The sequence below is a fragment of the Microtus pennsylvanicus genome, chromosome 10, assembly GCF_037038515.1.
Source record: "Microtus pennsylvanicus isolate mMicPen1 chromosome 10, mMicPen1.hap1, whole genome shotgun sequence".
NCBI classification, from domain to species: Eukaryota; Metazoa; Chordata; class Mammalia; order Rodentia; family Cricetidae; genus Microtus; species Microtus pennsylvanicus.
This window is the reverse complement of record NC_134588.1, coordinates 51,703,259-51,720,443: the sequence shown is the minus strand read 5'-3', so window position 1 is coordinate 51,720,443 and position 17,185 is coordinate 51,703,259. Positions and strand designations below refer to the sequence as shown.

General features: G+C 41.6%; 1 protein-coding gene across 1 annotated transcript in view; it reads left to right on the top strand.

The window, feature by feature from the left end:
* Positions 1 to 13,697, top strand: part of Pappa2 (pappalysin 2) — a 238,598-nt gene extending 224,901 nt beyond the window's left edge. Inside the window, exons 21-22 of the mRNA XM_075987453.1 lie at positions 11,264 to 11,362; positions 13,299 to 13,697. Coding sequence (XP_075843568.1) covers positions 11,264 to 11,362; positions 13,299 to 13,373 — 174 coding nt within the window. The 3' untranslated portion in view covers positions 13,374 to 13,697. The remainder of the gene's footprint in view (positions 1 to 11,263; positions 11,363 to 13,298) is intronic.
* The last annotated feature ends 3,488 nt before the right edge of the window (positions 13,698 to 17,185 follow it).

The following is a 17,185-nucleotide window of genomic DNA, read 5'->3' as shown; positions in this document are numbered from 1 at the left end:
TGCCATTAAGCAAGTTGTAGCACTCTGTTTACAAACCCCATTCTAAGGCTCGATCTTAAAGAGCCAGAGCTGTTTGTACAACTAGCACAAATGAGGAAGCCCTTTTAAAGAAGCAGCTCAGTTTTGGTTGCTCCTGCTGAATCAGGAAGCCTTCTCTTAGAGGAGCCACACCTCTGCTCACCTCCAACAGACAGAGGCTATCTGAAAAAAAAATGTGGTCACCAAAATCTGCTCTTAATTTGTTCTTTTGTGTCTATAATTCCTTTCCAAGCTTTCTTAGATTTTACATGGATATAGCTGATCTCTTTGGCACCAATTTGTAGGTGGAGGTTGTTCATTAGTTCTTGTTGCCCAAACCTGAAATAATCACACAGAAAACTATATTAATTATAACACTGCTTAGTCTATTAGCTTAGGTTTCTTATTAAGTAACTCTTATATCTTAAATTAGCCCATTTCTATTATTTTGTGCATCACCACAATGTCATGGCCTACAGGCAAGGTTCTGGGTGGTGGCTGGCATCTTTCTCCTCCAGCAGCTACATGGTGTATCTTTGACTTTGCCTACTCTCTCTTTTTCTATTTGTTTGGAATTCCCACTTTGCCCTATTCTGTGCTGCAATAGGTTCAAAGCAGATTCGTTATTAACCAACAGTATTCACAGCATACAAAGAGGAATCCCACATCACAGCTCCAACTGTCTCCAAGATACAGACAGAGATGCACATCCCTCCATAAAATCCTATCCAAGCCACAGAACTCCTGCAAACTTACCATCCACATTTCTGTTGAGAGCCATGGTAGTGGCTACTGTTAGTTGGAGATAGAGGTAGGGGTGAATCTTTTCCCACCTAGAGGCCTCACCTGAAGACAAAATATTATGTGACTCCTATTTATCACCAAACTATGTGGCATATATTTGCAGACTCTGAGAGCACCGAGTTCTCCATTTCCAGCTCACTTTATGCCACCTACACACCCCACCATCACTCAGAACTCCTCCTTGGGCAATCTAGACATCTAAACCCAATTCCATGTCCCAAAACCATAAAAAATAACAACCAAGTTTTTGCCCTTCAGCTCTTTGACTTCCCTTTCTCTGGTGCATCTGTTCCCATGTAACCCTAGTCTAGTCTAGATTGCTATCAGTTATGCCCTAAAATCTGGTTGCACACCAACTATGTCCTCCCTAATTGATGCACACAACATCATGAATGCTGTTTAGTTTTTTTTCTCCTTTCATTTTCTCTCTTTTCATTTTGGAGTCAGGGTTACTCTGTGTAGCTCTGACAGTCCTGGAACTCACTCTGTTCCAGGCTGGCCTTGAATTCAGATTCGCCTGCCCTTGCCCACCTAGTGCTTGAATTAAAGGCATGCACCATCACTGCCTCACCTAAAGATTTTTTTTAATTTATGTATCTATGCTCATGTGAATTTGAGGGATTTCCCAGAGCTACAGTGGAGGTGGGTACTGGGAAGTAAACTGCAAGCAACAAACCTGGGTCAAGAGTACTTATCTTAGTGATACAACCCAAGTCTGTGTTCAAAATTCTCCAAAAATAAATACTGAAACAGGCCTGGGTGAACTGTCTGTTTCTGCTCATGGGGTTTCTTATTTTCATAACTGGTGTGAGACAAGTGGCTTGCATGCTCTCCTGACAAACTTGGGCTTTCTTCTTTAAAAGAGCAATGACTTAACAGCTGTTTGTTCAGGGAATTCCCGGTCCTCTCCTTAGTTCATTGGTGCCCACTGTGTCTCAAGGTCAGAAGTACACAGAAGAATCCAGTTCTAGGGGGATCACACAAGCAGGGGTACTTCCAGGTAACTCTCCTCTCTAAATTCCTCCCACCAGGTTTTGGGGGATCAGACCAAAGCCTCTAGGATGCTAAGTGATTGCTTCACCAGTGCACTCTACCTGAGCTCGCTGTTCTCTTACATCATCTACCCGATGTCTAGTGCATCAGCACCTATGCATCAGACTAAGCTGATGTTTGTTGAATTTTGAGAGGTGACTCCCATGGGCCTTCTTCAGAATTGCCTTTATGAACTAATGAGTTGGACTGTTTTGATTTCTGCTTTTTATGCCTTCCCTCTCAATTAAGATTGTTTTTCTGCCATTTTGTTCCTTGTGTCCCAAGGCATTCATTCTTACTGTCAGAGAAGAGGAGCCTGTGATGACTGAGATACCCAGGTTACTGTTATGCTTTGAGGATTTTTAGAGCCAAGGCAGGACTTCCTCTTTCGGTTTTACGTATTCCAAACTCATTTCCCATATACCTGACCCTCACTCTGCCATGACAGAGATCCTTCTGTATGTAATGAAAGTGAATGGGCAAGAAATTGTCAAAGACAGGAACAACTGTGGTTTATTCCAAAGGTGTTGGTAGTAGAATCTTGAGGTTTTGTTTACCAGGACCTTGATGCAGAAAGCTCATTCATGAGGCTCTGAGGCCTACATGGTGGTATCCTCTCCTATATTCATAAAACTGAGTTGCTTAATGTTTGCTATGGGTATAAAACTGTCTTAATCATTCTGGTTCCATTGGTTCATCTATGCTATACAGTAATCTGTGAGGTGGGCACTGGCATTCCATGCTCAAGCAAAGGTGCTATCATTTATAGCACAGTGACTTGTGCAGACTATAGCGGGCCAGGGGGAGGGGTGAACAAGGCAGGACTCTGAGCATTTGTAACATGGTATCTGTACCTATTGTCTTCTTGCAGGCTTCATAGTCTTTATGCTTTCTGTGACAGGAAGGTTATTGCTCTGGGTCTTTTGAAGGAGATGAGACATTGCAGAGAAGGAAGTCATGTGATCTTATTTTGTTTGTTTTCCTTCTTTTATTTCAACTTCTTTAAACTACTTTGCTCAATGGATATTGATTTCTAAGGCATTTATCAGAAGTTGCTCTGTTCCTGATGTCAGGTATTATAAGTAAACAGATTATGTTGAGGCTTTCTTTCAGTCCTTGTAAGAGGGCATATTTACCTTCGCTGTAGGTCTGGTAGACTGCACCTGGAGAACTTGGAAGTCTTATAGAGAGTCCATAAAACTACACAAGAAACATAAATACATTGTAGACTAGAAGACTAGCCCCCAAGCCAGGCATGGTGGCACAGACATTGTGATCTTAGACATTGGGGTGGCTAAACAGGGCTACTGAGTGAGTTCAAGTACACCACTTAGCAAGACTGTCAGAAAAAGGGGCAGTGGGTACAATTCAGTGGTAGAGTGATTTCCTAACAGGTTGAAAGCCCTAAATCTACTCCCCAGGTCTGAAAAGACTAAAGATAAAATGACTAGAGCCTATGTCAGCATCCCTCTGATAGCCAATAGAATGTGTCTGTTCATGAATTTCTTACAACTGCTTCTTGCTTACTGATGATAGAATTGAGCCCTGGCCTTTGATGTGCTGTTCCTTTAAGCTGAAAATCTAGAGGTTCTTGGCATCTTAGTTATTCATGAATTTAGCAAAAGCTTGAGTCAAAGATCTGAAGACTTCAAATCTAATAATCAGGACCAGACCCCAAGTCTTCCATGTAGGCACACTGTCTGTGCAAGTCAGCTAATAAGCAGGACCAGACCCCAAGTCTTCCAGGTAAGGCACACTGTCTGTGCAAGTCAGCTAATAAGCAGGACCAGACCCCAAGTCTTCCAGGTAAGGCACACTGTCTGTGCAAGTCAGCTATGGTTCTGCCATTCTTTGCATCCCTCATGAGCACTCTGAGCAGAACACTGACAGTGTCAGTGATTCCTCCACACTTTGCAAAGATCTGGGACCTCATCGCAGTCACCCCTAAGATGTTCATAATTTACTGTCTTTCTGTTACATTTTTCATTTTCTTTCTCTTTTGTTCCCTGGAGAATTTTTCTCCCTTTCTTAAAATCTTAGTTGTGAAACTGAGAGAATGTTTTTAATTTTTCTTTAAATTTTGATTAGTTATATTTTCTTATACACAAGTTTGGCTGCCCCTCCACGTTTCCTTTCCCTCATTCTCCTGCCTCACTCATACTTCCCACCCTTCCTAATTCCCCCCTCCATTTTCATTTTAGGTGGTTTATACATAGGGTTTACATTTTCTTTATTTGACTTTTACCTGCAGAAATTGATGCATATCATTGCTAATATACAATAGAATTTCTAATATATTACAATATTAATCTACTGATATAATTGATGCCTATCAATACTTTTAAAGATGTACTATAAATGTAAACGTGTGTAAATGATGTGAATCTTATAAAGCAACATTTCTTTTTCGTTTTTTTGTTTTGTTTTGTTTTGTTTGAGACAGGGTTTTTCTGTGTAGCATTGGAGATAAAGCGACTTTTCTACCAAGTGTCCTCTCAGTAGAGGAATAGTGAAAAGGAGGGATCTATTCATAAAGTAGACAAATGAACTTAGCCTCTCACTTTTAAACAGAGGAATCATCATATAAATTGATTTGTTGAGAAAGTACTATGTCTAGATTGAACTAGAGGCTGGGACCTAGAAAGGTTATAAGATCCTAAGCCTTTGCTCAAACATCCGGAGTATGAAGTTTCATGTTGTACATACATAAAAAATGCCATAGTAGCTCTAAGTCAGGAAGAACTGGGGATTCGGAAAGCCAGATAAGAGATTCCAGAGAAAGATGTAACTAAAAGTTTCTAAGATATTCATTTTAATATCTCATTTCCAAGACTATTGTAACCACACAGCTGTGACATGCCTTCTCTCACACCAAGGGGTGAGCGCTGGAAGACAAGAGTGCCTTCCTTTCCTCATTGCCTCTGATGACCACAGTGTAACATCAAACTGCCTAGATTTAGCACCTGATGCCCAGAATGCAATGCTTTTGTTGATATGATTGGAACACACCAGTGCTTCCTCCTGGGGATAGCTATCTTCAGGTAAAATGGATCAGCAAGCGTCAAGTCTCAGGGAAACTAAAGCGCTAGGGCACTTATTTGGGATAAACCTTAGTCTACAACTGAGAAACAGAGAGAGGCAGACATGGGAGCCCATGAAAACTCACAACTATGACGCTTTCTTTCTTTCTGTGTGGGATACTGGGTTTATTTTCTATCAGTGCACACCTCAGCTCCTTTTGTAGAGATACTAAAGAAAGCTAAATATGAGTGTATATACATGTGTGTGGGTACGTGTGCACATGCGGTTGTGTGCACTTGCGTGTGGAGGCCATCGGTTCGTGTTCAATGTCTTCCCCAATCACTCTCTAATTGTTTTGAGAGACATGGTCTCTCTCTGAACCATAAGCTTCTTAATTCAAGTAGATTGGCTGAGCAACACCTTCTAGATCCTTCTGTCTCTGTCTTCTTAGTGCTGGTATTACACTATGAGGCACCATTTAACTTTTCCCATGAGTGCTGGTAACCAAACTCAGGTCCTGTGATTGCACAGCATTTACATTACTGACTAAGCCATCTCTCTAAAACACAGTTTACTTCTTAAGGCCCCATTTTATTTGTAAAGTGCACATTTTATACTAAATAGTCTTTAAGCCTACATCTATCCCTGGGATTTCCTGTTTCTATGGCCCTTATTAAAAGCAAAACAAAACTAAATTAAACTAAAATCTTTTTCCCTGTTCCTTTCAGTATGTACCCAAAAGAGGGGTTGCTAGATTATATTAGTTACAGGAACCACACACTTTTCTATAACTCCACTAATTCATGTCTTTACCTTTGGTCTTTGTCATAACCAATTTATGGGACTGATTATCTTATTGGTAATCAAGTGGAGTTCTCGCAATATACATGCATGAAAGGCATCAAAGGCCTTCTAAATTTTGTGTACAAGATCATAAGGGAAGATTTGGGACAGGACTCCCCATTTTCTGTCCTTTAAAGATGTTGCATGTAAAATCCAGGCCTTATGGATACAGAGGACATAGCTGAGGTGTCTTGAGTTATTTGTGCTGTTGAAACAAAGACTACTTAAACCTGAATAATTTCTAATGAATATCAATCCATAATCCCATTTTTGGAGTCTAAAGACATTTAAGGTCCAATTTTCATCTGATGATGAAAGGTAGGTTATAAATGGGAGCAGGAGAGAGACAATGTGGCTACGGAAAGGCAAAGAAGCCAAGCCAATCTCCCCTTTTACAACAAACTCTCTGTTGAGACACTAGCATTTATCCATTTGTGAGTTCAGATCTCCCATGGCCCAATTCCATCTTAAAAGTCTCTCATCTTAATATAGTTTAATAGCAATTGTAGATTTACTTGATCTGGGAGTATACAGGCATTGAAGCCATATAGTACAAGGTGAGGCTGAGAATGAAGCAAAATGTCATCATTATTGAAGAGCAAGTGGGTGGGGCCACTTGGTCCACAGACCAGACTACTATGTGGAGCTTCGTGTGAGTGTCTCATCATAGCTTGCCTGGAAAGAGGTGTCTTTGGAGTTCCAACACATTCTAGAAAGTGTTAGCAAATGGGTGCTCTGATTTCTCATCTGAGTAACAGGAAAGCTTGTTCAAAAATGACACACACAAAGCCGGGCAGTGGTGGCGAACGCCTTTAATCCCAGCACTTGGGAGGCAGAGGTAGGCGGATCTCTGTGAGTTTGAGATCAGCCTGGTCTACAAGAGCTAGTTCCAAGACAGGCTCCAAAACCACAGAGAAACCCTGTCTCGAAAAACCAAAAAAAAAAAAAAAAGACACACAGAGAGAAAAGAGTGCTTGACATGAAGCCAAGCTTTAATGCCTACTCCTGGTTTAAGTCATCCTTATAATCAAACAGGAATTCATGCCCCAAGGTTCCCAGAGGGAGGGTCCCTTCTGGTTGAGATCCCAACCTTTACATTACCAGAGCAGGAGGATGGTGGTGGGAACTGCTTTTTTACAACATAGTTGTGGTCTTAGGTTCTACTGGAAGCTGCAGAAGAAAACAGTTCTTGGTCTTGTCTACACAAGGACTGCATTGCTAGCCTATCAATCAAAGTTTTTGGCACTCTCTTGTGGGTGGGCTCTGGGGCTACCTAACAGGCCTCCTCTATTGTCTTTCTTCTCCTTTCATAGTTCTTTCAGATTCTTCCTCCCTGTAGAATCACCTAGTCCGACATTATTATCCATTGAGGATATGGCAGAAGCCCCCACAAGTAGATCCTCTCATCCCTAAATCTAAATCAAGTTATTTCTCATCCACATTTTGATTTTGATTCCAGCACTGAGCTAGCCAATCAGACTGAGACTACTAACAGTGGCCTTCCCCAAGAGAGGGAGCTATGTTTTCACTACCTCTATCTTACACACACACACACACACACACACACACACACACACACACACACACACAAATGTATAATATATATGTATATGTATATATATGTGTATATATGTAGTGGTCCTGCAATATAGGTAGAGTTTATATATACATACACATACATATATATATATGTATATAGAGATAGAGAGACCCTGCATATATAGGTATAGAATCAAGAATGTTGGCTGGTTGGCTAAATAACTATGCTACAGCCACAGACAACAGAGCCACCATCTTTGTGGCTCAGTCTTTGGGGGAAAGAGCTGCAAAACAATAAATATCATTGGACATAATGAGAATAACAGCTCATTCTGTGTACAAGGAGCCTCCTATAATAATTGCACTAATGAAGAAGAAATTTTACTTATTTTAGTGAAACATCCAAAGCTATACAGACAGAATAGACTGGTGTGTGTTCCAAGTGTACTCTCATTTATGATTTATCTGGTCATCTCACCTTACAATACAGCTACCACTAAGAGGTTAGCAAGATAAGCCTTTCTGTAACAATAAAAATGGATACCATATAGTGGTATGGGAAGTCCTTCTGTATATGTGTTGCTTTTATTGGTTAATGAATAAAGAAGTTGGCTTGGTCTGTTGTTACAGGGCAAAGTAGAGCTAGGCAGTGGAAACTAAACTGAATGCTGGGAGAAAGAAGGCAGAGTCAGGAGATGCCATGTAGCCACCAGAAGGGAAAGACGTGAGCCACCAGTTGGAACCTTGCCAGTAGGCCACAAGCCTCATGTCAAAATAAAAACTAATAGAAATGGGTTAATTCTAGATGTAAGAGCTAGCTAGTAAAATGCTTAATCTATTGGCCAAACAGTATTGCAAATAATGTATGTGGTTATTTCGGAGCTGAGCAGCTGGGAACAAACAGTCTCCTACAACAATAAAGGGAAAATGTCGTAAGAGGAACAGCTCCAATAGTCTTCGATTAATGAGTTTACTTTAGCTATTATCTGCAGGCTTGGATTTCTGTCTCAATGCTAAATAACAGCTGAAATTGTGTGTGTGTGTGTGTGTGTGTGTGTGTGTGTGTGTGTGTGCAATAGAAAGCATATTTAGTAAGGAAATGAATCTTCCTGAACATTGAGAAGAACTAATGTTCTTATTGACGATTTTGTGTTGTGTAAGTAGATGCATTTTATAGATTTTTTTCATTGTCAGCATGATTAAAATGAGAATCAAAAAGTGACCTCTATGAAATAAGCTTTAAGTGTTTAAAAAATACACTTACAGGGCACACCTTATGGTGTAAATGAAGCATACATACGGGTGGGGGAAATGTTTCCTTGTACACAGGACCAAAATCATCCAAATACCCTCTCTTGAGGAATAGTCTTGAGAGAGGATTGTACTGAGTCTGACTTATTCAACTGTTGCAACAAAAGTCTACTCCAAATCCAGTCTTTGAATGTTTTCAAACTTTGGATCAATTAGTCTTTTTTTCTTTCCTGCTCTTTCCTTTTTAGCTTTGGCTTCAAACTGTCAGTCTTCCTTGGCACATATTGCCATAGGAGATTGTGTTGGTTGAGGGTGCAGTGGTTGGCACATTAGGGAAAGAACAATTCTAATAGGTAGATAGTATATTAAACCCATGAGTCTTTCCAAAATTTCTCTATATGTCTACCTTCTTCTTAGAAATTCTTTCTTCTCCCCATGATTTTTTAGGAGTAAAAATCAAAGAGCTTTTAGAAATCATTTGGGGATCATTGCAAGAGAAACCCAGTGAGGCCTAGGGAAGGTCACCTAGGCTGTGAATGCTTCATTATGTAGTCTCTTATGTTCTTGAGATGAGAAACTATCCATGGTAAAGATGTTACAATTACCCTGGATTTTTTCCTAAAACTATTAGAAAATGTAGACTGGGGAAATGGCTCTGTTTGTGATGTTCTTATCTTACAAGCATAAGGACCTGAATTTGATCCCAGAACCCCTGTTAAAAACAAACAAACAACAACAACAACAAAAACCAACCTGGATTTTGTTACACACTTCTAATCATAGTGCAGGGGAGGCAGAAATAGATAGCTCTCTAAGGTTCTCTGGCCTAGTCTACTTGATGAGGTTTAGACCTCATCTCAAAACAACCAAAACACAGGTGGAACCTGTATAATGAAACCTAAAGTTGGCCTCTCACCTCCACAAGCGTGCACACACATGTACAGATACACTAGCACACACATAAATGCACATACATGCATGCAGAAAATATAAGTTTTATTTGAAAAGGAAATCATCTCCAGCCTTACCATTCCCTCCATTCTGAAGAGTGTGCAAATATATGCACGGGAAGTGGAGAGATCTGTGCGTTTTTGTAAACATACCAATTATATAGACAGTAAAAAAGAAGCTGACCAAGTGTGGCCAATTAATTAGGAAAGGTAGGAGGAAGAGTAACAGAGCTTAGTATTGGGTGAGTAAATTATTCTCGAAACACTTGAAAAAAGGAAGAGGAACTGGAGGGATCTTAAAAGATGGATCCGCTCCCCCGTGCCTGCTCATATAGTCATCTCAAGCTTCCTGGAGCCAAAGCAACTGGCTCTACTGAGAAAGAGAAATGTTCACCTCTGGGTTTTTGTTTGTTCTCACAGAGAGGTCTATGTTGCAAACAGAATTCGTGTCCCTTCCTGCTCTCAGCTGACATTGCTGTACAGCTGTGCAACAGCTGTTGAGGTCTCCCCTACAAGTAGCTTCTATCCAGTGGTTGGCAAATGAGTATACAGCTGAGATGAGATATTCAAATGACCTCAGGACCCCATAGAATAAATCAAAACACTGAAGTAATGCCTTGGACAAACTTGTTCTGATGTAACTCAATTGCCGAACTTTATTTCATGGTCATTACTGAATTGAGTGATCTATTTTATCAAAGCATATGGAGTATGGAATAATCTTCATAGCTGACATTTAAGGAAGGTCGGAGAGAGGAAGCGATCTTCACCTGTAACTGACAGGTGGTCTCTGAATGCCAAAGTTCTGTCAATCAAAGAGCTTGACCACGACATGTTTCCTATGCGTTTACATTCGCGCATGAAGGGGAGAGGATAAGCCAGGGTTTCAGTGCAGTTAGGCTGGCTGATAGACCCTCTTGGATGCTGTGCAGTTTATTTCCCTCAAGAGGTAACTATCTGGAGAAGCAATGCATTGGTTGGCTGAAGTGTTTTTTCAACTACTGGTTGCTGTTCTTATCACACATTCCCTTTTGGGGTGAAACAGTCCATTGACTCTGGTTTAGTCTGGGCCCATTTCCCATTTTGGTTCCTGTTACTGACAGCAGTAACAGTAGTGTATGGAAACAGTTCAACTCCCTGCTCAAACACTGTGTCTAACTGCCGTGCATCAGGTACCTAGCTGAACATGTGGGAATATTTCTTTTTTGTGCCAACTCTGGTATTCTTAACCTCCAACCACTTTCACTTTGGACAGACAACATAAAGGCCATCACAGAAGTTGAGGACTTCTAGGGCTTCTAAGTGCCAGGCTTTGGAGAAGGGCCTAATAATGAAAGGAAGTAGTATAAAGGCAAGATGTGTGGTGAATAATGTCTAGGGCTACGTGAGCTGGGAGATTCTTCTCTGTTCACAATTTTGACTTCTCACTGATAGAGCCGACATTGCTCAGAACACAGGCGTTTTTCTAACAAAAGACAGAATTAAAATGTGGAAGTATACAATATAATACTATGAAGATTTATTATTACCAGAAATCTAATGTAACTGAGCAGAAAGCTTAATGATAGAAACAGATCTTAGACTGGGGCAGAAACAGGTGCTAGGCAGGAATGTAGACAGAGCCTTGGGAACAAAGCTTTTCTCAAGGCTTGTCAAGTACTTGAGAATGTGTTCTGCCTTTTGGGTGTTCATCGCCAGTCTCGTGGGTATTTTGTGAATTGGGTTGGAGTAGGTTAGAGGTGAGTTGAGGGGAGGGGAACTGGGGCCCTGGAGCTACACAGGACACTGACCCCATCTCTTCCCAGCCTTTCCAAGCAGATGGTTGGTGTGACACCATCAATAACCGGGCTTATTGCCGCTATGATGGGGGAGACTGCTGCTCGTCCACACTGTCCTCCAAGAAGGTAAGTGAGAGCACCTGGGGTGGGTGGGAAGGTCATGTGGCTCCGGGAATTAGTGGGGTCTGGCTAGCCCTCCTTCATGGTACAGTCGTTAGGAGGGAATGGTAATGAGTAAGGAGTTTCTGGAGTGATGAGGAGATTAGCTGATTAGGAAAAGGGGTAGTGAGTACATCTTTCCAATACAGTGACCCATTGGGACAGCAATGGCTTTTGTTCCTGAAAGTCTCCTGCCAGTCTATCATTGCCCAGACCAGAGAATGTCTTCATTCTCTTAAAGGTTCTAGATGACCAGTGGAAAAAAACTTCCCGGTTATTACTTACCTTTGCTCTATTACAAGTACATCATAGGGATATAATTACAGGAGCTACCTGAACCACTCTCTTGAGCAGATCTGCAGCATCCCTTTGTCTGATACCCTTTTGTCTCTGTTACTCTTGGCTCCGTTAAATTAATAGATAAGCTCCTTACATCTGTAAAACTGAGTGAGCTGAAATTTTACAATGTTATGAGTAAAAAAATGCAAGTGTTCTGGTGATATTTGAAGCTCGTTGGCAAATTCAATTGGAAATCTCCTGGTGTTATTTTCTTCTCTGTATTATCTCCACAATAAAGACATGATGAGCTATACACAGACTAGAGTGCCACAGACAGGTTCTGCCCCCTCTGCTCACTATGTGCCAGGCACTATGTTCAACATTACATATGAACGAGGAGACAACACGGAGTGCTCAGGGACTCAATACATCATCAACAAATTTGGCCCTCTCTTTCCCTGACAACTTACCAGTCTTGAGCTAAGAGAAACAAATTAGGAACGTTGACAAGAAGGCAGAAATAGGGCCGGCTATTTTCTATTCTTACTTGTGGAAATAGCTACTTAAGGAGTCTATCTATGTTCAGGAAGGCATGGCCACCTTGGAAGAAGTTGTTTAACTCTCTCGGTTTCATTCTGTGTGAACCTGGGCCAGTATACAGAAAAGCTGAGATTATAAAGGCACACCACACCTCTGGTGACTCTTACATCACCATTTCATATGTGCAAACAGTCTCACCCGTTCTCCAATCAAAATGTGCAGTCACTAAACCCATCCCTCAGTGCAGCTGCACTAATGTGTGACATTGGTGGTTATCTCATTTAATCATGAGTACCCAAAAGGTATTTACCACTCTCGTGGCTCAGTAGCAGCCATTGTCTTTGATTCTAATTTGATTCTAATTAAAGGAATTGCTTATCTGTTGGTAACAGTACAAGCAGGAACAAAAGCAGCCTTTCTGTGTCACCTCTGAAATGGGAGAGGGATAATTACATAGAACTGAGCTAACAGTCTCACACACAGAGGGTAAGGAGTTGTGATGTCTCACCACCCCACAGTATACCTTAGGCTCAAGAAAGGCAAATGTTCATGCATATGAAGATTCCAGGGATTATCCCGCTGCCCCAAGAGCACAAAGTCAGAAACATGGAACATTTAGGGATTCTAGGCTTCCCGTGTGGCAGTAGTGGTCCTCACAAGGAGATGTGCTGACATTCGTCTTTCCATCTAGGAGGATTGCAACAGAAACAATCAAACTAAACATTGTCGGTAATGTTAGGAATTATGCCAACAACAGTTATAGGTGTGTAGCAAGGTATAAACGTGTTCCACCATCCATTTATCCCAAGAATGAAGATGTTTCCTGGAGGGTGGAACTGGTGTCTTCTCACCTTATAGATGAAGAAAGGGAAGCAGTGATGGATTCCCTTGCCTAAAATGATATCACAAGACGGCCTGGTGTTGATTACTGATCTATGATACAAACCTCTGATCTTATTCTTCTTTGTAGGACCAAGTGAGGGAAATTAAAGGCAATTGATAATTTGAACCTTGACACACACACACACACACACACACACACACACAAAACTTAATGATTTCAACTTCCTGTTCATTCCCCTAGGTCATTCCATTTGCTGCGGACTGTGACCAGGATGAGTGCACCTGCCGAGACCCTAAGGCAGAAGAAAATCAGTAACTCTAGGACCAGATCCCACCCTCTCTACCCTGGAGGCAGACTAAGAGAGAGGCTCCCGCCGCAGGATGCAAAGGATGAATGAACAATCCAGGTCCCACGACTGAAGGAGAGCCTAAAATGGAGAGTCATTAAGACATGCAAGAGAATGTTTGTGGGTGCCAATTAATGCATTACGTAGGCCAAACAGGGAGGAATTATAGGCGAAAGTGTCTTTAAAAGAAAACAGTTGATTAAAAAAGGAAGGAGAAAGGTGACAGGCAGGATCCCTCTTCCCCATTTGTCCTCTGCTTCACCCTTTTCTCAGCTCTCACTCTCTTCCCCACGCTGCACACTGTCAGTGGCTCAACCCCACCCAGCGTATAAAACACCATCAGAATATTAGAAGGTAAGCTGCCAGGGACACTCTGTTAATCCCCATTTCAGATGGACTGTCATCTTTCAGGGCTCATCTACTCTAAAATGACCCTTTGCCTTTCTTTTGAGTAGTCTCTCTTAAGTAATGCAGTTAGCTATGTCTTTGTAAGTATTTAAACATAATTATATGAATATATTATATATTTTGCTGTTTACTAAGCTAAAAGTTATCCATTGTTCCACACATGCTGCTGTGAAGTTCGTGTCCAGATGGATACTGAAGCTTCGAGAACAGAAAGGTCCTTTTGCCCTCCTTCTATTGATCAGGATTGGCAGTTTGGCAGGTAGAAGAAAGAGGAAATGCAATTCTGGATCATGGCCTGTCAGCTGAGCATCGTTTTATGACCTGGGAGCTGGGCCTGCTGAAGGGAGGTAGATTTGGCATGTTAAGAGCAAGAGGCATGGAAAGTTACAAATGGGAACCCATTTGGCAGCAGTCTAGTAGAACTAGACAATGGTTTCTAAGTATCGGCAAAAGGAACACACAAACCTCCCCTTCTCAGAACTCTATTAGTGTTGGTGAAGTCCAGGGTCTTTTCCACTCCTTCGTGCGCCTAGTCCAAGCGTAGCTGCCAGCCAGTCAGTCTCGTTGTATTAGGGCTCATTCTCCGAACACCAGCCTTTACAGGAACTTACACCCTCTTCATACTTGGCTGGTTGGTGTCTCTCCTTGTTGGAAGTCCCAAAGTCTGGCCGTCATTCACAGCCACATCACCAGCTCTTGACTTTCTGAGAAAAGCAAAGGCTTTGGAAACACAGTAAGGGAAAGGTAACAGGCGATGAAAGAATCGAGAGGGATGGACGCGTCAAGACTGTCAGAGAGGTTGGAGGGTCAGGATTAAAGCAGGGTGGGGGATAAGAGGACAGAATGAGTGAGGAAGTCCCTGTCCCAAGGCTCCAGAGGAGGCTGGAGTGATCCTCTGAGCGACAAGATAAATCGTATTCAAGTGGCAGCACCTAATGTTTGCAGCAACTCAGGAAGGGAGCCTGGGAACATGTGGAGCGAGGGTGACACTCTGTGGGGAGAAAGAAGAATTTCAACTATGTAGGGTCCATGTTGTTATCTTTGCCATTTCTTGTTCAGTAGCTGTATGGACTACACCCAAATCAATCACATTCGATAGCTATATGGATTGCACACAAATCAATCACATTCAATAGCTGTATGAACTACACCCAAATCAATCACATTCGATAGCTATATGGACTGCACACAAATCAGTCATATTAACTCTTCTGTTTCCACCCATTGTGGGCTCCCATTTCCCCATGAGATCTGATCTAGCTCTGTGTTCTTATAACAGTTTCTGGATCAGACCTAGAAAGTTAGTTTCTCTTGTTTAACATTGGTCTTGTCCTCTTACAAAGGCTCTGAGCTCTGTCTCCCCCTAATTTTTTTCTTCAGTAGAAACTGAGAGCAGACAAAATTTGAAGCCATCTCTGGTATCTCCACAGTCTCTCTTGTGTTCTCCCTATTCTTCATTATCAATGAAGCAACTGATCAATAAAAGGAGAAAGGCAACATTACTAACCATCATCAGCACATCATCCCTGCTGTACACGAGAAGAGCAATATTCTGCAATGACTGTGGATGTAGCAATGTACACATTCTTACCTTTAAGTAAGTCAAATAAGGAAAACAGAGTCATTGAGATAGAGAAGAACAGAGTTTATTAATCCAAAATTCCTTTATTGCCTCTATTCCTAGTTACAAAACAGTTGCTTAAATACTGTTCACTGTCTGGGTCTCACTTAGTGCCCTCAGTCAGAAGAGACAACTCATGTATTTTTGGATCCTGATAAATTTAAAATAGAAAGAATGAGAGAAAAGTTAGATTCTCTACTAAATACACACACACACACACACACACACACACACACACACACACACATACATGCACTATAAAATTGTTCTCTTGGAGAAACATCCAAATTCTAGGATGCCTTGGGCAATCATGACAGATGAGACAGAGCCAGACACAGGGTAATAGCTATCCTGGGCATAGCCCTGCCCAGAAAGGCTATGGCCCCGTGTGTCCATGCTCAGCCTTTCTGTTAAGTTAATTAAGAGTAGCAGAGAGGGCATTTCCACACCATAGTTCATTTGAAGATACTTTGTTTTTCCCTTGGCAACATTCACCATGCCCTGGGAAGGCAAGAGGACCGTTTCTGTGGTATATAAAAATCTCCTCAGCCTAAAGGCCACTTAGCCATAATCAACTAGAGACAGCAGCAGCAGTCTTGTCTAGACTTTGTCCCCAGGCTTCAGTGTTTGGAGCAACACAAGTCCCTAATAAAGAAAATGATCATAGATCCCAGGGACAACTCACATGTCCCCATGTGTTTGTCTGCATCTTGTTTCTCTTACACATCCATAATGTCATCCAGGACCCTTCGCAGAGGCTCCTCTGTCTGGTTCTTTGTTCCAGATTCACTTCTCCGTTTCTTCTTGTTCCTAATAACTAGAAGTCTGAGGTCCATGTGGCCGAGGAGTGGCTGACTTCAGTGGCTAACGTGGCAGTCTTCAATCCCAGAGACAGGAAAGAGGTCAACAAGAACAATGTGCAGATTCAGGCAGAGAAAGCAGTGAGTTGAGAGTCTCCTTGGTTCTTCCCTTCCCTTTCCAACATTAAAAGGCATTGGTCTTGACAGTTCATCTATTCTGCGTGATTGCTGTTGAGTGTGTCAGTTAGCACCCAAGGGGATGGTATGATTGGAACACAGTGAAAGGAGCTGATCTACTGTATTGTAATGTAAAACAGCTACCACCAGTTATTTTATAAGATTATAAAATGTTCATTAAAAAATCAGCACACAAAATATGAAGTGTGTTTGGTGTCTTATTCTTTGTTTAAATGATTTATTTCTGAGTCACTTTTCATTGGCCTCTACAGGATCCACAATTCCTTTATTGGCTGATCATACCCCTCAGTCACTTGAAAACTATGTGTTATATAAATAGGTTATGAAAGAGAGATAAACACAAAAGCCCACAAGAAGAGATGACATTTACAAAGGTAGGGTGTGTGACAATAATGCCAAGTGCCTTGTGAGCTATGAAATACTGTTCAAGAATCATTTACATTTCAGAAGTGATAAGCGTCACCTCTGGGGACTAACAGGAGATGGCCTTTGATGGGTGCTTGGTAAAGGTTCTCTGTGATTTGATAGGCAGAAGCAGAGGAGGGAGTAGAAAAGAGAAGGAAAGATGCAGAGATAATGACGGAAAAGACTGTCCATTATTGGACATCAGTGAGGCATCCGGCTTAGCTGAAAGTGAGTACTAAATTAATATGAACCAGGCATTTGATTAACACAATCTTATTTAAGTGGGGGGGGGGAGTCTGAAAATCACATGCTTCACAGATGAGAGCACGAGCCCCCAGTCTGGAGAAGA